This window comes from Vombatus ursinus, unplaced genomic scaffold (genome assembly GCF_900497805.2).
Source record: "Vombatus ursinus unplaced genomic scaffold, bare-nosed wombat genome assembly UNPS02014830.1, whole genome shotgun sequence".
NCBI classification, from domain to species: Eukaryota; Metazoa; Chordata; class Mammalia; order Diprotodontia; family Vombatidae; genus Vombatus; species Vombatus ursinus.
The window spans coordinates 19,767,217-19,788,447 of NW_020954608.1; the positions used below are offsets into that span (position 1 = coordinate 19,767,217).

Genomic DNA, 21,231 nt, shown 5'->3' on the forward strand with positions numbered 1-21,231 from the left:
TATACCTAAGAAGCCTACCTGAAATAGAGAACTTTTTAAAGGAAAGAACATGTAACTGGCTATAAATATACGACAGTGAAGCTACCGTATCATCAACCCAGTTTCAGGTTGGCAACCACTTCTATTACATCTCTCATTTCATTTCTCTGACTGCCTTAAGTCCTAGCACAGACTGTTTCATTTAAGGATGTAAGAACATTGATTGCCAAAGTTTCAAACTCATTGAATGGCATGTGTTCATAATTTGAGACCAAACTCAAACCTTTGGCTGCTCTAGCCCTTATGAAAAAGCCAATTATTAAGAAAAAATTAATAAGAGTAAAAGTCTTTTTTTCTGTGACACCACATACTTACATTTTGATAAATTATGTGTGAGCATGAAATGTGTATATTAAATTTCACATAAAATGTGCTTAGTTTACAATTTTAAACAAATAAGTATTTGGTGAAATAAGATGGTTTTTTTAATTTGACCCAAAATAACTAAATGAAAGCATGAGGTACACAGTAACCCTGCATATTTACCAATGCCAAATTTTGTATAGTGTCTGAGGTGAGTGTCTAAATCCGGAAACACCTCATTAATCCGGGTTGAGCTAGAAAAGAAGACTAGGCTCACCCTAATATTTTTCCTGAATTCTTTCCTCTCTATTGAAACATGAATTGTTTACAGCTGCTAATGAAGTGGGGATAAAAGGAAGAGGTAATTATGTGATTCATATTACTTCATCACAAACGGCATCATTAAACAATATATCTTGGCAAAGCTCTCATTTAAAAAAAAAGATTCAGCATCTGAAAGAAAGAGCATTTCAATGGCACTGAAATTTGATGTGAAGTATTTCAAAAGTAATAAGAAACTTAGCAATGTGCCACATTCTGCCAGGCCAACACACTAACAGATGAACTCATGAATACTCTATGGCAAAAATCCTGGGCTAGACAATGTGGCTTTCATTCTTTATTTTAGATTTTTTGTTTGCATTTGTCTTTAGTAAATTAAAGAATAATTCTTCATGAAATAATAGTTCAAAGGAAAAGAATCTGACTTGAATTTCTTAGACCCCAATTACTACTTTGACCTTCATAATTCACATGGATATGAAATATATGGATTAAGTTCATATGCTTATTCTATTTTCTCTGAAGGAAAAGTCAGTTACATGTTTTATCACACAGTTTATACAATAATCTCTTAAATATACATCATAATCTAACATTAATCTGGCATAATCTAAGTGTTTTTCCTCTTCTTTTTTTATAAGTATCTTTTGTCTTTACATTTTGATTTTAACTTCTAATTGTATGGCATCATGGTCAGTTATAATGGATGATTAATTATGTAGACATGGAATGGGGGAAAAATTGGGAGTGGGGCACTAACAAGTTAACAATAACAAAACAAGCTTAGTATGAGCTCTGCAGTCTACATAGGTAAATTGTCTTTAAATATACATACGTGCATACATAAATATATGTGTGTATATGTATATACATATCTATGTGTGTGTGTGTATGTATATCTGGTATATATATATATATGATATTGGACTGACTAAATTATTTACAATATCTGTTACCTAAACCTACCAGTTTAAGCTCAAAGATCTATTTCTTGAAATACTAGAATTAAAAATGCGTCCAAAACATTTAAGTTTGAGGGGAAAAAATCAAAAGTATCCTTAATCAAAATTTAATTACAACAAAGTCAAAGAACATTACTTACTGGTATTATATTTAATAAAGAGAAGACAATATTATCAACATGTCATATTTTCAAAAGCAATCATTTTATCTTCTAATAACTGAGTGGTCAGTTTAAACATACATGGCATTATGGGCTATCTTACAAGAAAAGGAAAGTAGACTATAACTAATTTCATGTAACATTATATCCATATCATAGCAATTAATGCTAAAAAAAAGGTTTCTTTGGCTTAAATTATTCAGATAATTACTTTAGTTTCCCATTTAACATGGCTTATTTGGATTTACTCTGAGAAATTTATTTGAGCTTTAAATATTTGTATATATTTAATTTTTATCATAGTTTTCAATAAATGCTTTCCATGCTACAAAATTATGTCTGAAAAAGGGTCTCTTTTGTGGCAAAAAAACCTACTCTCCTCCAAAATTAATTTGCAAACTCAAGAAAACACCAAAAATTAGCATTCTTGCCATCCTTTAATTGTTATTAAAATGTGCATGCAGGGGGGAAAAAGGGTTATGACTAGAAATGTTAAAGTTGACTTCCTTGTCTCTTCCTGCTCAATGGACAAGCTGACATGGCCAGTAATATTTTTCATCAAATTATACATACTTGCACTTGAAGTTCTCAGGAGTTATATGATGCTGATGAGGATACTGGGAGTCCCAGCGCTGGCACGGAATTCCACTCCATATTGTATTCACAGCACCTCGATAACCTTCTCCTTGACCTCTGACACAGTGGGTTGTTTCCATAGGAATATCACTATTATTCATAGTACTATGAGCTATTTAAAATAAAAGGGGGGGGGGAAGTACTCTTGTTACACATCATAGCTTTGGTTGGTTTTTCAAAGTCCATTCATATTGTTGGTGTATTCTTATCATTTTAGAAAGTTCTTTAAGTATTTGACTTGATCCATAATGCCAAATAACAGTTATAGATAGTGTCCTGCATTCATGTTTTCCCATTAATCCAAATCCTAGAGGAAAGAATTGAGTACTTTCCTAAAGGCAAAATATATGTGTGTATGTATATATACATTTATATGTATATGCACACATATGCATATGTATATGTGTGCAAATGTATGTATATGTAGATGTATAACATATTGCCACTATGATTGACAGTTTCACAATATTAAAATTATATTTCTCTGATGCTCTAAAATCATGAAGTTTTTAATGTGTTTTACCCATGATCTTGCCTTTAACAAAATAATTAATACAGTCTATAAACTCCATGGGAATTCATACTTATCAAAGTGCTAATGTAACTTTTTACTAGTGTTTTAAGTAGAGTACTTTAAATGTTCCTTTCATTCATGTTTAAACTCCATTGTATCAGCTAACATTAATTTCTTCAGTCTCCTTGTAAGATCTTCTATAGTACTTACCACTTTTCTTGATGGTTATGAAACTCACTAACAGAATAAAAATGAGCAAAATTCAGTTTCTACTAGAATTTATGATCTTCATTTTTGCCATTACACTGATTCAGTTCACAAAAAAATAAATATCTGTCTACCACTTTGAAAATATGATCAAAAAGTATAGAAGAACTATATTTGAAACTTTTCCAAATTATTATTTATGGACTCTTCTTAAGTCTGTCTACTCTAGGCGATTTATCATTTTTTGTTCTACAACTACCTATGTGTGTGTATATATATATATATATATATATATATATATATATATATATACATGCATTTTCCCTAATTCTGACATGTTTTCCTTTATGAATGCCAGGCAACAAATATTACATGTTGAATGCAGGGATTCAAGTCAAACTTAATGGAGCAGGTTTAAATACCCCAATCAACTCTGCTTCTCCAGGTTCTTCTGGATAAGAGATAAACAGAGAACCCATAGGAATGTTCTACATCAGAATTTCACATCTGTTCTTCAATCCTGAACCACAATTGCAGAGAAAAGCCAAATCAAATCTGTCTTCAGCAATGGAGAACTGAAATGGATTTGGCTTGTTATTGGCCTCTTGTCCCCACCTGATCCTTAAAGTATAATGTAAGCTCCTTGAGGTCAGGAATTGTTTTATTTTTGTTTTCACATCCTTTGCAGCCATAGTAGCACTGTGTGTGACACAGAAGGCTATTAAAATAAACATTAGTCCATTGACTCATAATTGCAGAACATTTTATGCATCAGCATTTAGAGGTTAGAACTCTTCTTTGTCATTTTGCTTCATTTCTATGTTGGAAGAGAATTTTCAGTTTGGAAGTTTATTCTCAGAAGAGTTCACAACCTGGGCCTAATCTACCCTTCCGGCCTTGGTATCCCCATCCTGCACTCCATGGTCCAGTCAAACTTTCCTCCTTATTTATTGTTCCTTATATAGTACACTCCATCATCATCACTGGATATTCATCACTGGGTATTCTCCATGCCCAGAATGCACTCTATCCTATCCTCCACATTTTAGAAACTTTTGTTTCCTTTAAAACTGAGCTCAAGAACTGCTATCTATATGAAGTCTTTCTGAATTTGCTTAGCTCCTAATGCCCTTCCTCCCAAAACTCAGTGATTTTTATTTTGTTTATAGTGTGTACACACCTTTGTATGCATGCCTCTTCTAATAATTAAGCTAGTTGATGGCATGGACTGCTTCATTTTTGTCTATGTTTGCCCAGAATTTAGCACAGTGCTGGATAAGTATTAGGTGCTTAATAAATGCTTGTTGATTGAATGTAACTGAAGTTTTAAAAAGAAAATCCCTTTCACTTTAAAACAAAAAAGATCTGAAACTGATTGAAAATACAAAATCATTTTTATTGTACTGTGGAATGCATTATGTAGTTTTCTGTCTGATACTAAATTTGGTTTGCAATTTCTAACTACATACCACATTATAGCAGAGTGGCATATTTATTAGAGACAGATTAGGTAATATAGAGAAGGCTGCAGCCTTCTCTATAGACAAAGAGACAGTGACCACATAAACTGACAAATAAGATAATCAAGAGCTGATTGTACATGGAACCCAATCCTAAAATGCAGCTAATGAAAGACAAGTAAATGGAAGAATAAGAATATTGGTATCTGTATAAGTGACATCCATATGTTGATGCTGGTCAGTTTGCTGTTACATGAGTTCAGTGACGTTGATCAGCGATGATTTGAAGTTCATTAGTACTATTGTCAAGAGAACTGGAGCATCTGTATTGCTTCAAAGATAACTCTATAGACAACTATATTTCTAATGTTTTAAATTAACTATAAATGGATTAAGAGGTAGCATGGTTCAGCAGAAAGAGTTTAGGAATGAACAGTCCCACCTCTAACACTTACTACCTGTATGATCTTGGTCAAGTAATTTAATCTCAGTAGACCTCAGTTTCCTCATTGACAAAGCAAACTAGATGACTTCTAAGTTCTTTAGATCTAGGTAGTAGATCTATGTACCTACAATCCTATAGTTTATGAAACAGGGAAAACACATGGTAGAACTTCGCAAATTGAGAACATAAAAAGATACACATTCAAGATTATTTGAAAATATTTCACTTCCTGTTATGAATTATGATATGAATAAGAAGAAAATTAATTACTATTGAAATTCATCATTTAATTTACTTTAAATTATAATGGCAACATTTTTTTCACATTTATCACCTAAGGCAGATATACATACTTGCATATTTGGGAACTCAGTCTTGCCTCCACACTCCTTCAGTGAGGGGCAAGGGTAAGCAGAGAAAAGCCAAAAAGAGTATGCTCACCTGGGTTACCTTGAAACTTACTCACTGGTTTTATGAACCTCTCTTTAGGATTCCCATTACTCATCCTATTAGTATGTATAATAGGGACATTTGCCAGGTACCACCCAATGCCATGCAAAAAGAACTGTTGTTCTGTGGTGAGCATGGGCTATAAACTTAGAACAAGATTCCAAATCTCAAAGGAAGTAAAAAAAGGTTCTCCTTCTGCATATATAGAGTATCTTACTTAAATATTCAAGTGGATGCAAAAAGGCAAATCAGTATGTACATTCAAATTCAAAGTATTGCATCCATAAATATTGATTTTGCCTTCATAAGATTTCTTATATGTGTCCCCATCTCTCCTCTGACACTGCTACTACCCTGGTGCAGTCCCTTATCACCTCAAACCTAGACTATTGCAATAGCATTCTGGTGAGTCTTTTTGACTCTAATCTATCCCCACTCCAGTCCAACCACCATTCAGCTATCAAAATGATTTTTCTAAAACACAGATTTGACTGTATCAACCCTCTATTCAATGACTTACAGTGGCTCTCTATCACCTCTAGGAACAATTAAAAATTTCTCTGGTTGCCTTTTCAAGCCCTTCATCATCTGGCCCCTTCTTGCCTTTCCAGTCTTCTTATATATTATTCCCCTATATATACTCTACAATTTAGTGATATGACCTCCTTGCTGCTCTTTGAACAAGAAATCTATTTTCACAGGTTGCCCCCCTAAACCTGGGATGTTTGTCCTTCTTATCTCCATCACCTGGCTTTCTTGACTTCCTTCAAGCCCCAGCTTCTATTTCCCCTTCCCTTTTATTTTTAGTGTCTCCCTTCAGTTAACAATTTTGTATTTAACTTGTATATATCTTCTTTATATATAGTTCTCTATGCATTCTCTCCCCATTAGACTGTGGATGGCTGGAGAGCAGGTTTTGTCTTTGAATCTCCAGTGCTTAGTAGAGTGTCTGGCACACATTAAGCACTTAATAAATGTTTATTTACCAACCTGACTAATGTTGGATATTCAGAATAATTTTATATTTTAATGATTTCAGACCAGACCTGTGATTTCATTGGTAGAGGGAATAGGAAATTCCCTCTACCAATGAAGGTTATCATGTTTTATGTAACATATAATCTTAGAATATTGGTAGACCACTGAAAGATTAAATAACTTGAAAGATTCTACACAGCCAGTACGTGGCAAAGCAGGACCTGATCCCAGGTACTCCTGACCTATCCACTCTATCCCACTGCCTCTGAAAATGGCATATTATTATTATCCAAAGGGATGTAGTTAAAAAAAAATCATGAAAAATTTTCTCTATCATATTCATGTCTGGTTAGTAAAGATACATTGAGAGAAGAAATTGTTACTCACTAACACATGAAGCTGTATGAAGAGAAATCAGAGAATTTGAATATTAATGTTGGGTGACATTTTCCATATCTTAATTATAATGATTCTTTTTTTGACGTAGACATAGGTTAAAAAGGACCTAATATGTTACTCAAATCTTAAGTTGAAGAACAAACCATTCATATAAAAAAAAGTTGAAGAAGGTGCCCCAGAGTGAGGTGATTTACCCGTGCATGTTAAATATATAACCTGCAAAATGCTGACAAGGTCGATACCAAGCACTAGGGAATGAAAACTAGATGCTAATTATGGCATTGAGATGATCCAGGGCAGATTTAAATCATGAAATACACATACATATGTGTGTGTGTGTTTTAAATGTTTCGGGAATCTTGATGAGATAATAATTTGGGTCATTTACTTCACTTTCTTTTGACTTAATTGCTTCTTTTCAGCATGTGTGTTTTTCTTAAACTTTTCACAGTGGTTGTTTAGATAGCCACTGAATCCTTCAGGGGGAAAAATAACAAAAATATAAAAACAAAAACAAAAAAATCTCCAAACCACACAAAAAAACAAAACTACCCTCATATTTCCAATTACTCAACAGTTTCTTGCCAGTGGAAGAGGTGGGGAAGAGAAAAGTTTATAAAAACTCTTTGGATTCCAAATATTTAGAAGAGCACAAACATGACTAAAATATAATGATACACATTTTCTAGGAGTAAATATCAGTGTCTTATTGGGCTTCATCAGAGCATAAAGTTAACTAAAATATTTAACAGTGTTTTCCAACTGACAATTGATATAAGCATCCTTATCTCAAAAAATTGTAATTTTTAGCCACTAGAGAGTTTTACTTATTTCTGTGGTTAGTTCAGTAAAACTACTTCTCCCTGATTAAACCCACAAGCCATTAGTATTTAAGCCAGATTCTCTCCTTATGTAAAACAAAACAAAAACATCTTCTGAAATTGATTGACTTATATATGTGCTTTTTGGTTCTCAGTTCCTCAGAATGACACTCGTAATTAAATGCCCCAAAACACATAATTCTATTGTTCATTTATATGGAAAGTAGTATAGCTGAGAATTAATTTATTTGTAAGAGAAATAAATGGCTATTAAAATGGTTTTTCTAACAATGAAGGTTTTCCAAACAGTGTGCTGGAGCCAGCTTAAGATAACTGATTATTAAATTTTTAGCATGAGCATTTACTACTCAGAAACTGGCAAATGCTATGAATCAGGATTTATTATTTTGTTGATTGCCTAGACTTAAGAAAATGATAGAGAAAATCCTAATATTCTAGATTAAACTGTATTTAATGCCTTACACATATGTATGTGTGTGAATATATGAATACTTTTCATATATATACACACATAATTTGTTGTTGTTGTTTCTAGAGAGTTAATTGTTAAAAATTTATCACCATACCCCTGTACAGAACCTTCAAAAAAGTATCCAAAAAATATCAATTAATCACAATGATAATGAGTGATCAGCCTACTGACCATTGAAGGGGAGCATGTGGCTGCTGCTAATATATTGTTTGTTATTAAAATAGAATTAATTCTTCCTGAAGTATAAAAAAAAATAGACCTATTCTACTTTCTTAACTCAAGCTGCCAACTATATCCCAGAGGCTTGGTGCAAAAAGAAAACAAATGTTTCACGCCAGTCAACTTGGGAGGGAATATAAAATGTTGGGAACACTGTTTCTTTGGAGAAGTTAATTGAATTAGTGGACTAAAAGAGCAACTCAATGTCCTTAGCTGCCAAACAAATATCCCTGAAAATCAGCTGAAGCTGATCAACTTTAGCCAAGTAAGCATGTTTTTAAAACACTGCCTCGCCACATGCAAAGAGAGTTTTTGAATATATGTACACTAGGCCCATACTGAAAATAATGGGCATTCTTTTGAGAGTTTCTCACAAATAGAAAAGTTTGATGAGGGGGGTGTTGATGTCAGCCACTCTTTTGAAACAAATGCAATGGCATTATTACATGATACTCACTGGCCTAAGAGCTAAGGAATGTTTTCTTCTGATGATCCAAATAAACTTTTCTGTTTGGAAATGCTTTTAGGAAAACAACATTTGCTGTTGAGATCTCTCCCCAGGCTATTAAAACATGATCATGTAAGTACTTCTTGGAACATCAGTTTAATTTCCCTTAGATGTGTCCTATTGCAAAGACCAAAGATAGTATTTAGAAGTCAAGTCAAAGGCTTGTGATGGAAGGAACATTAATACCAGGGGAAGAGGCATTAAGTAAATCTGAATTCTTGAAACACTCACTCCAGGCCCAATGGTTTACAGAGAAAACAGTGTGGAAGAAGCCCTTCCCTCAAAGTTTGACCTTCTTAACTTCCCTACTTCTGTTAATAAGACCACCACTCTCCTAGCTGCCCATGATCAAAACCTTGGCATGATATTTAATTGTTCTCCTTCCCTCATTCTTCACATCCATTCAGTTGCCAAGATCTAATGATACAACCTCTAAAGTATCTTTCACATCTCTCCCCAAATCTTCACTCAGACAGGGGCTTTGGCAAAGGACTCCTACCTAGTCATTTCACAGCTCCAGGCTAACCTTCATATTGCCGCCATCTTCTGAAGTGCATTTCTGATTGCATCATTTCCCTCCTTAATAATTTTCCTAGGCCCTCTACTGCTTAATAATTAAAATGTGAATTCTTAAACCAGCATTCGAGGTTCTACAAAATGTGGCTCCAACCAACTTTTTCAGCCTTGTTTTAAACTACCCCTCTTCACACACTCTATGTTCCAGCCCACTTGGCCTTATTACTTGCTTTTTCCCAGTGTTGTCCTACCCACTCCTGCCTCTGTGCCTCTATTCATGCTGTCTCCATTGTCTAGAAATGAGTCTGTTATTTTCAATTTTTTTTAAATTCCTGCCGGAAATTCCAGAAATTCCAAAACCCATCTTGAGTGCCATCTCCTCCACAAAGCTTCTAGCTAGAAGAGATAGCTCAACTTGTTGATGTTCATTTGTTTTGACTTCTCTTTTTGTACTTCTCATGCTTTGTCTTGTTTTATAGTTATCTGCATGACTATCTCTCCTAATAGACTTCATACTTCTTAAGGAAACGAATTGTCCTTTATAACACTCTTTGCGTGTTAAACTCTTAGTACAATGCCTTGTACATTGTATTTAATATTTCTTGAAAGAAACATTAGACAACTGTCCTACATAAATGACATGTATGTGACTCTGGATTTGCAAAGGCTCTACTAAGAGCACTAGCTCAAAAAACAAACAAACAAAAACTTCTACCATGCTGGAAAGGTTTTAAGTATGGACCTGGCAAAAGAAATGTTTGCTTTACAAAGAACAAACTAGTTAATTATGAGGAGGCCCAATACCAGCAATCTGAATACCTGGTTGTGAATCTTTTGGCCATTTTAAAGGAAACAAATAAAAGTACAAAATGGCTCAGTCCTCTGTGGCCCCTCTGTTTTTATGACGGTGACAGAGTGGCAGAAAAGGGAACAAAAGTGCTAAGAATCACAGTTTGGAGGTTAAATATAAACATGAATTGAGCCATTGGCATTATAATATGAGATCCCTTGACCAACATAGAGACCTACTTTTGGAGGACATTAATTGTACCAATCTTTGTATCTTGCTACAATTAATAAAAGCTCACATTTATATAGCATTTTTAGATTTTCAAGGCACTTTACAAATATTATCTCATCATCACAACAACCCCGGGAGGTGGGTGTTGTTATTATCTCCATTTTACAGAATAGGTAACTGAAGGAGACAGGTTAAGTGAATTTTTGAGGTTACATTTGAACTCATATTTTCCTGACTCCAGGTGTAGTGCTCTGTCCAAATGAAACCACAAGACTTATGGAAGTTGGAGCTAAATGTAAAGACAGCTTATTGATTCTCCTTAGAGAAGCAAATAAAAAGTTGGTGGGTTTCATTTTTTTATGTGTCCAAAGGCAATAACAAATGTCATTTTTAGATATGATGATATCTCAATCTGAGATATTTGATCATCTCAGAGGTGAGCATTTGCCAAAATATTTCTATGAGAACAAATTCAGGTTACGTACTAATATGTATTGCAGAGGTTAAGAAGCAGAGAAATTCTATGAAGAACTGAGTAGCACTCTCCAAATTAAGTCAACATGCTTTCCTGCTTGATGGATTTTAACATAGAGGGCTAGATGCTAGAAATATTCTGCAAACTATGGATCAGGACTAAGGAATAGAAAAGCTAAAATCTGTTCATTACATAGAAAACTCAGACCAACTAATCATGTCTAAATAATAAATATTAATAAAATGTATCCCTCCAGCAGCTTCCATTCACATCTTTATTTTTTAAAAAATTGTGTGTTCTTGTTGAGCTAGTTCATTAATGCTCACATCAATGCTCACAGTTCTCTGATAAGGGCTACTCATGTTTGTAATTCTCAACATGAGTCATCCTCAGGGTTGAAAGAGCTTCATAAAGCAAGCCACTCAAGCCACTCAGGCAGACTTTTTAGGGATTGAAGTCAATTTCTACTGCCTTTCCACCCAGAAAATTGCAGATTACTCCATAGGTCACTGGGCAAGTGCTTGATTGTCCTATGAAGATAGTCTAACTCTGACTTCTAGCCACAGCACAGCAAATAAAAGTTTGATGTTTCTCAGTAGTAATTCTTGGAGAAATCTGGGACAGTGGTGAAGCTTTTCTCTTGTGAGCTTTACTACTCACCTCCTGGTAACAAAGGGCGGAATAGAGCTTCATTATACATTTAAAATGCCTCTCACTCTAAACTGACATGGAAAAGTAGTAACAGCTTCTAATGCACAGACCTCAAATTGTTTGCATGTTTGCTTTGGATATGAAGCCAAGATTCATATCTGAATTGTTCACTGGACTCTATCCAAGCTTATGTGGAAAGCTCAAGACACAAGATTGTCCTAAAAAGTCTCTAAAACTCTTATTACTTGGTACCTTGCTTTGATAGTACCTCTCAATATATTCTCATTCCCGTGGGGGCCAGTGTGGGCATGGGGACACATGACTAATATTGTATTTCTCTGTATTAGGATACTAAGTAGACAACTGGTGTAGTACTGCTGTCCTTTGTTAAATTTATAAAATGCATAAATGTAATCAATTTGCTTCATATATGAAAACTTCATTAAACTTACCTTTCCTAATCATATAGAACAAACTATTTTTTAAAAAATTAAATATTAGCTTGATTCTTAGGTTTTTACATCAAATTTTTAGTATTGGTTTAAAGTATTAAAGATGCTGCATAATATTTACAAATGGCACAATTTACCCTAAAAGAAGCATGGCAACTCTGGAGAAAAAAAAAAAAAAGCTCTCAACTACCTAGACATCTGCCTTTTGAAAACTTCAGTTTTTCCAAAAAAATTCTAGATTTGAAAGCAGATGGGGGTGGGGAGCCCATAGAAACAAAATATTCTTTGGCAGTGAAAAAGCATTCAATGAGAATTCAGCAACATTGATTCCTTGACATTGTCCATAAAAAGCCACCCTTCCTGGACAAAAAGGGAAGGAGCATGAGAGAAGTGATAGGAGACAGGAGAGACAAAAAGAAAGAAAAGCAGGGAGAAGAGGAAAGAAAACAGCCGTGAAGATCAGCGGCAGCCCGGTACAGGTGGTGGCAATTAGAAGCCACAACGCCAACAACAATCAGAAAACATGCTGAAAGGAGAGAAGAAAGCCAGAGGTAAAGAGACAAAAGATAGAAAAGCTCTGCTTACAGCCTGAGGAGAGAGCAGAGGCTAAGCAAGTAGTCATCTACGCTTTAGCAGCCTGAAAAGGTCAGTCCTTTGACATGCTAGAGGCACATCAGACATGGAACAGCTATTCTACTGCTTAGATAATTGTAGGGCTCACCCTGGGGGAACAAGGTTAGCGTCTGGTAATATGTTTACCATCTTTAATGACGATAACTGACATTTATATAGTGCTTTAAGGTTTGCAAAGCACTTTGGCCACCTTATCCTCATTGAGCCTCATTCCAATTCCTTAATATTGATCCCTTTCACAGATGAGGAAACCGAGTGCAGAGAGATCAAGTGAATTACCCTTGGTCACATAGCTAATAAGTAGCATAGCCAAGGGGTGAATTTAGGTGCCTAGGTTACAACACTGATGTATTACTCATTGATTCATTTTAGAGACCATGGAAAGAGCACTGACTCCGGAGTCAGAAGAAGTGGGGGTGGAATCTTGTCTCTACCACTTACTAGTTCTGTGACCTTGAATAAACCAAACCCCAAACCACATTACATCTCAGTTTTCTCATCTGTAGAAAAGGCAATAGCAATGCTTTTTCTACCTACCTCACGTAATTGTTGTAAGGAAACTGTTTTGTAGAGTGCTTCATAACTAGGATAGGGATATATATATATATATATATATATATATATATATATATCAATGTTATTATTTAGAATATGAAATGTTATAAAATAGATTCACTGAGACAGCTGATCCATTGTGAAGCAATTATATATTACATATTTTGGTCAAATAACCATATCAAAACACAGTTTTAGTGTTGTTAAAATCTGTTAAATTCTGTTAAAATCAAACATTAAGAAGGGCTTTAAGAAAACCATGGCCTGGTGTCATATCTATAGAAATGTAATTTTCTGCCAATAAGGGATGTATAGGCATTGGAATAAGCCTTTTCTAAACTACCATAGAACATATTCAAGTAACCCCAAATGTTGAAGTTTGTTGAGCCATTAGAGTTCATCTAGCCTAATACCTAACTGAAAAAAGAATCTGGCCTACAAAGTCTTAGACAAGTTATCCAACTTGTGCTGGAATATCCAGTGATGGGGAGTTGATGACCTTACAAGGCAGTTTATTCCATTTTGATACTCCTTTAATTGTTAAGAAGCTCTCTCTTATCTTGAGTCAAAACCTGCCTTCTTAGAAAAACTTCCATCTATCTACTGATCCTACTTCTACCCTCTCTAAGAATAAGCAGAATATGTCTAATGCTGCAAGTGATATGACAATCCTTCAAGCATTTCATGCCATTAATTATATCTCTAATGAGACCTTTTTTTCTAAAGGGAATCCTCACCCATGTCTGAAGATTGGACTATGGAATAACAATAACAATAATGGCTAGCCTCTGTACATTTCAAAGGTTGCAAAGCTCTATACATGTTATCTTATATGATCCTCACAACAGCTCTGTGAAGTCGATGCTATTATTATCTCCATTTTACAGCTGAGAAAAATGAGGCTTAAATTACCTGCCCAGGGTCACATAGCTAGTAGTAATAAATAGTAAATATCTAAGGGAGGATCTGAACCGGTTTTCCTGATTGCACATCCCACTGCACCACCTTGCTACCTTAGCTGAAGTATATGAAACAGAGAAGGAAGGAAAGAAAGAAGACTGGATATGGTCACATCTGACATGTGACAGATATCAGGCTCTTCCCATAGAGGGTGAGGTTTATCCAATGTGGGGAAAAAAATAGCTCCTTGTTTATGGGAAAGAAGAGACACATATGGGCAATTGGTGATTCCCTGCAGGGTGGTACCAACATAGCTATTTATCAACCTCATATAAATATAATTAGAGAGATGTTGTCTTCCCATGCTCTATATCTGGCATATGCTAGAGAGTCCCTGAGGATCATAAAACCTGAAGTATATAGTGATTAATGAGAGGGCAAATTATGCCTCCAGAAGAAAACAGAAAATTAGGGATTAAATCTTGGGCAAAGAATTAAAATCTTTAGGGGATATAGGTGGAGACTTCAAGTGAAATAGACTGAAATACCACTGAGACTTGGCAGAATGCAATCCAGGACAAGAATTTGACTCTAGAAGAGTAGAGCATGGTCAAATGGAACATAATATACAAAAGAAGGTGAAGTAGAATTGTATGTTTAGAAGATCAATATCTCATGTAAGAAAACTTAGGAATCAAATGGGGAACATATGGTGGAGAGTTTAGAGTGAGGCTCAATGGAGGAAAAAAAAGAAAGCCTTGAATGCTATCATTTTCCTATGACTTTCCTCTTTGTCTTTTTTATTTTTTTTACTCTGGCCCTGGATTGAGGATAAATCAGGGAGAAACTAGCAAAATGGTTTAGGATAATCCTGGCAGCCATCAGAAGATGATTACTATCCCCTTTTATTGGGAGTTTTTAAAAATGGTCTCAAGATGAACATTAAGAACAGGTGTTAGGGCACAATTCAAGGTACCAGAGACTCTGAGGCTTGTGTATCTCTAGCTCTGAGGTTTTGAGCTGCATTGAGCTAAGCTGAATAGTTGTCCACAGTAAGTCCAGCAAGATTACAATGAACCCCTGGGAGCAGAGAGCCACTAGATTGCTGGTAAACCAACCCACATCAGAAATGGTACAGGTCAAAACTCCAAAAGTGATCAGTAGTGGGACTGTTCATATAAATATCCCTTATATTCCAGCCTTGGTGAGAGAGGGAGACCCATTCTTTAAGAGAGATGGAAAGAGCAGGAAATCATGCAATAGGATGATAGAGGGTTGTTATGAGACCTATACACTGACACCAAAGATTAGCTGCCCTCTTCTTCCTTCTACTGTTCTTGAAAGTCAAACTTTCAAATCATTATGTGGACAACAGGATGTTAAAGGCCACTTTCCTAGGTTTTAGACTAATGGGAATTCATGAGGTTCATGAATTCATTGCAACCAGGAATGTTATTTTTTTTTTTGAGATCAAAACTTTGAAACTTGTTTAGATACTGGAGAAAATACAGAGACTGGAGGGATGATCTTGAATTTCAAGATTGGGAGCTATTCTGATGCCTAGTAGGCTGGTGAGCAAGAAGAGGAAACTGATTTCTTTCATTGATCTTCTGTTTTCTCCTATGATACTGATATGAAATCCTTTATACACTCCTTTCTCTTGTGTCTCCATGAGCTATGGGTTCATGGAGTCCCATGACCCCATAAGATGTCCGGTGAAGGCCACAAGAGGAGGTTTAGAAGACAATTAGAGAAAGACTGTTATGTATAGGAGCAATTGACCTATTTCATTTCATATTTCTTATGTAAATTATATGAGCATGGTATGCTAATTATCTAAGTCTTATGAATGTGTATGTATAGAGAGGACAGCACAGAGATGGTAGGGAATTTGTATAAATATGTACTATGGTCTTTTTTGATATTTTGAATAATACTATTTTATCTCCTATGTTAATGCTGGACCTATCTACCACCACTGCTGAAGACCCAGTATAGATGTCTGAAACAATAGGTGGCAGTTGGCATACAGTAGCATTTTAGGAAGGCACATGAGTCAATGAAACTCTGATGAAGCCGTTGGATTGGTTGGTCAAGTGGTTTATCAATTGGTAGGCAACTAAAATTGGACTTCCTTGCCAGGTAATTAATACAGTGACATCCTGCCTCTATTTAGGCTTAAGGAGGGTGGTAAGATTGGAAACATTTGAACCCAGTGACTCAAAGATACTTGGTTGGCTATACTAGGTCACAGATATAGTGATAATAACATGACAAGGAGAGGAAATATGGTATGGTAGATATAGAGCCAGCTCCAGCATTGGGAAGACCTAGTTTAAGTCCTGTCATTGACACATACTAGCAATGTGACCCTAGACAAGTCTAGGGTCCCTTAACCCCAGGGCTCCCGGTAGATCTCTGAAACATAAATAATATAAACATGCCTATACATTTTATATATATGTGATCCACAAACATAACTATAATATATTTCAACTACCTAGATATCTAGCACATACTGTCAGCAAAAAGCAGAGCAACAGATAGAATTCTGATTTTGCTTAATGACAGTTTTCATTTTTCAAAGAATGAAGAAGGCAAATTGAACTGCTATTCTAGACTTAATCTGGACTGACAAAGATGAAATGGTTACAAAAGTGGAAATGATAGAAACCTTGGTAAGAAGCAACCACTCTATTTTTAAATTCATGACAGAAGAGATGAAAGCCAGACATGCACAAGAGAATTGGGAAAAAATGGATTTCAAAGAACTAAGACAAAATATAGATAAAGTTTTATGGCCTCAAATACCAAATGCTAAGACAGTTCAAGATGCAGTGGAAGCTCTCAAGAATAAAATACATATGGTAAAAAAACAAAACAGCTCCCATCTGGAGAAGTATATGGTTAAAGGGAACAATGTGGATGCATAGGCAACTCATCAAAATTGTATATATTTAAGACATATATGTATTTATGTATGTATTATGTGCATTTATATATATATTATGAAAAGAAAGGCAATTAATGGAGGATGAATACAAAATCCTGTGATGGTCCTCTAAGAATCATGACAGTGGTGATAAGGCACAAAATGGTCATAGATTGGTTATAAACACTAAAGAAGAAATGGCATTTTTAACTATTTTAGAAACTAGAGGATGATCAAGGAAGAGGTTCTCATGTTTGGTCTGTAAAAGATAAATTTAAGATAGTGTAATACAGCTGAAACCCAAGAGAAGTGGGAAAATTGTAAGAACATCTAACTACCTTTAATGAGTTCAAGTCATGAGGCTCACATGAATTATATGTCAAGGTAAAGACAAATACTATTCCTGTACAGCTTTCAGTGATCTTTGAAAAGTCTAGAAAAGAAGAGTTGGCCCAGGTCTATGGAGGAGTATATTTTGTCTAGATCTTCAAGGAAAAGAAGGAAGTCAATTTCAACAAACCATAGACTGGTTAACTTTAATTTTCTAATGACTTGCAAAATCCTAGAATGGAATATTAAGAGTTCTGTGAACATTGAGAAAGGAAAGCAATAGTCATTAAGAGCCAAAATGGTTTTTATCAAGAACAAGTCATGCCAAACTAATAACATTTTCCTTCTTAGCAGGAACATTAGTCTAAGTTCAATGAGTAGAAGGGGAAATAGTGTCAGTATAATACATATGAATCTCAGAAAAGTGTTGAAAGTTTCTCAAGCTGATCTTGTAGACAAGAAATGGAGGTGTGAACCTGAGAGTTGTGTGGTTGCTGGTGTTATATGGATTGGGAACTTGTTGAATGTCTAGATGGAAAAAGTATTCATTAATGGGTCAAAGTCAGTTGGGAGTAGGGCCTCTAGTGGAGTACCCAAGAATACTTTGACCATGTTCTCATTAAAATTTTCATCAATAGCTTGAATAAAGTAATTTTATCAGTAATTTGTCTAAAAACAAGATGGCTTGTTCATCAAATTTGCTGAAGAATCAAAGCTGCAAAGGATAACATATTCATTGGGTGATGAAATAAGGATCCCTGCCCCCTCTAAAAAAATTCAACAAGTTGAAGTGACAGACCAGATTGAATAAGATAAAATTTAACAGGGATAAATAGAAAACCCTTGGCTTGGGCCGAAAGAATCAACTACACAAAAATAGGTTTGAGAATAGGTGAACAGACATAAGTTTCTAGAAAAAAACCTCTGGGTTTTATTGAATTGCAAGCTAAATATGAATGTAAGTAAGAATGACTTGTCAGCCAAAGAAGCTAACACGATTTTATGATGCATTAATAACAACAGCAATAACAACAACAACAATTGATAGCATTTATGTAAATGTTCTTAGGTTTACAAAATGCTTTACATATTATCTCATTTGATGCTTAAAACAACCTGGTAAGGCAGATACTATTGATATTTTCCACATTTTATAGATGAAGAACCTGAGGTTGAGGTTAAATAATTTGCCCAGGATCACACAGTTAGCAACTGTCTGAGGCAAGATTTAAACTCCACTGTTCCTGAGTCCAAGTCCAGTACTTTTCTCTAGTAAATCACCTCACTGCCACATCAAGAGAAACACAGCATCGAGAAATAAAAAGTATGCCTCAGTTCAGGGATTCTTAATTTTTTCTGTGTCATGAACCCCTTTGTCAGTCTAGTGAATCCAATATAGGCCTTCTCAGAAAAATGTTAAAAGCACTAAATAAAATATATAGATTTATAAAGGGAACTCATTACATTAAAATACAGTTATCAACATTTTTAAAATAACAAGCTCATGAAGCTCAAGTTAAGAACTCCCTCCTAAAACATTAAGAAAATCTTTAAATAATATATACCCTATTTTTAAAAATTGTAATAAACCTCAGAATATTTCCTCTAAACAGTAAAAGTACAAATACAGGGCAATCATCAGATGTCTAGAAAACTTAGTTTTCCAAAACAATTCATTCCTTGAAGAGTATGGATATAGATACCTAAGTTTTTATGTTATGGTTATGATGTTTTCCTTAAGAAAGTTCTACTCTGAAGCCTAGTTGTGATACAAAGTTGAATTTAGGTTCTTCAGGTACAACCTATGTAGAAAGGCTTTCCGTATGGGCCTGGTAACAGATTAGATGTGTATTGGCCAAGAATAGGTCATGTTAAGAATGGAGAAGTAATAACATGGCAAAGCAAAAAGAGAGCTGACCACGGAATTAGAAACGACCTGGGTCTGAATCATACTAGTGAAACTTACTGGTCATATGACTCACCATGAAAAAGCAATCTAACTTTACTGAACTACAATTTACTCATCTGTCAAACGGGGATAATAATACTTATAAAGAGCTGTCAATGAGGATAAAATTACAAAAGGTAAAACAGTTTGCAAACCTTAAAACAAAGTATAAATGGCAGCTATTATTATTCTTATTGTCATCACCAAGGGCTTAAACTCCACATAATACCTTTTATCCGTCCCCTGGAACTAACAAAAGCAATTAAGGTTTAATGCTCATCAGAGCATTATCATAATCTGAGAAAATGCTAAACTTTGGTTTGAGGTCTGTGGACTCCAGGTTAAATGTCTCTGTGCTCGACAAAGGCTCTTGAAAGATATTTCCATAACTGAAGCAATCTACGTGTAAAATTGTTTAGACTGGCCTGCCGTACACTAGAACAGAAAGTTCCTGGACATGTTCTCTAGCCTATAACTGAAGATCTCCAAGGAAAAAGAACTCACCCACCCGTGATGCAGCCAATTCCACCTTTAAGTAATTGGAATTGCTAGGAAATTTGACCTGAATCATGCTTAGATTTGACTCTGCAACTTTCATCCATTGCTCTGAGTTCAACATTCTGAGGCTAAGGAGAACTAGCCTATCCCTCTTCAAAAGGAAAGTCCTGAAATACTTGGAGACACCTATTTTCTATTCTATTTCTCCTGTCTGTTCATCCATAATAAAATATGCCAAATTCTTTGAACTGATCCTCATATAGCATGATCTCAAGGCTCTTCACCACATCCTTGTTTCTCTCATCTGGTTGTGCTCCAACTCATCTGTGTCTGTCCTAAAATGGAGCGGCCAGAACTGAACTCAGTATACAGGATGTAGTATGATCAGGGCAGAGCACAGGGAAACTATCAAGTCCCCAAACCTGGACCCCTTGCCTCCGTTAATGGAGCCTAATAACACATTAATTTTTTTTAACTAACAAATCACACTATTAGCTCATTTCGAACTTATATTCCACTGGACACCTAGCTTCTTTTTTTCCCCAGCATCTGGCCATGATTCCCTCATCTGTATTTGTTAAGCTATTTTTAAAGGTCCAGATAGGGACAGATTTTATATTTATCCCTATTAAATTCTATTATGTTTTGGACCATCAAGTTCTTTTTAGATCCTGACTCTACTATTCTTCCTAGGTTTTCATCATCTGAGAAACTGATAAACAATTTCTGTCTTCATTTCAAGTCATTAGTAAAATGATTAAATAGCCCAGGGCCAAGAACAGATACCTGAGTTTTTCACTTTAGCCTTCCTGCCAAGGTGACATCAAAACACTGATGGTTATTTTTTAGGTCTGACCATTCAAACAGTATTGAAGCCATTCAACTAAAATATCATTTACTCCATATCTCTCTTTGCTACAAAAATAACTTGGCTTAGTCAAATGGTTTACTAATATCTAAGTAAAGAATATCAGCATTCCCCTGATCAACCAATCTAATAAATTCTTCAAAAAGAAAAAAAAGGCAATTAGGTTGATGTAGTGTAGTAGAGAGAGTACGAGTTTTGGAGTCAGAGACCTGAGTTAAAATTCTGCCTTTTTCTTTAATCCTTGTGTGACAAATCTCTTTAGCTCTCTGTGCCTCAGTTTACTCATCTACAAAATGAAGGGGTTAAATTTGATGTCTTCTAAGCTTCTTTCCACCTCTAAATCCATCATCAAAAAGCTTTTTAAAAATGTATTACATACTTTATTAAGCCCTGTGCTAAGCACTAGGGATACAAAGAAAAATCCAAAATAAGCCTTGTCCTCAGGGAGCTTACATTCTAATGAAGGAAACAATATATATAAATCAGGCCATAAAAAGAATTAAAGAATGAAAGTAAGCAGCCTTTGAGGAAAAGCTGTGGAAATAAGGGAAAGACCTCTTGGAAGAGGTGCCCTT

General features: G+C 35.1%; 1 protein-coding gene across 2 annotated transcripts in view; it reads right to left on the reverse strand.

Moving 5' to 3' along the window:
- Positions 1 to 21,231, reverse strand: part of HGF (hepatocyte growth factor) — a 100,608-nt gene that overhangs the window by 32,303 nt on the left and 47,074 nt on the right. For both annotated transcript variants that reach the window (XM_027838574.1, XM_027838573.1), the window contains exon 8: positions 2,321 to 2,495. In XM_027838574.1, coding sequence (XP_027694375.1) covers positions 2,321 to 2,495 — 175 coding nt within the window. The remainder of the gene's footprint in view (positions 1 to 2,320; positions 2,496 to 21,231) is intronic.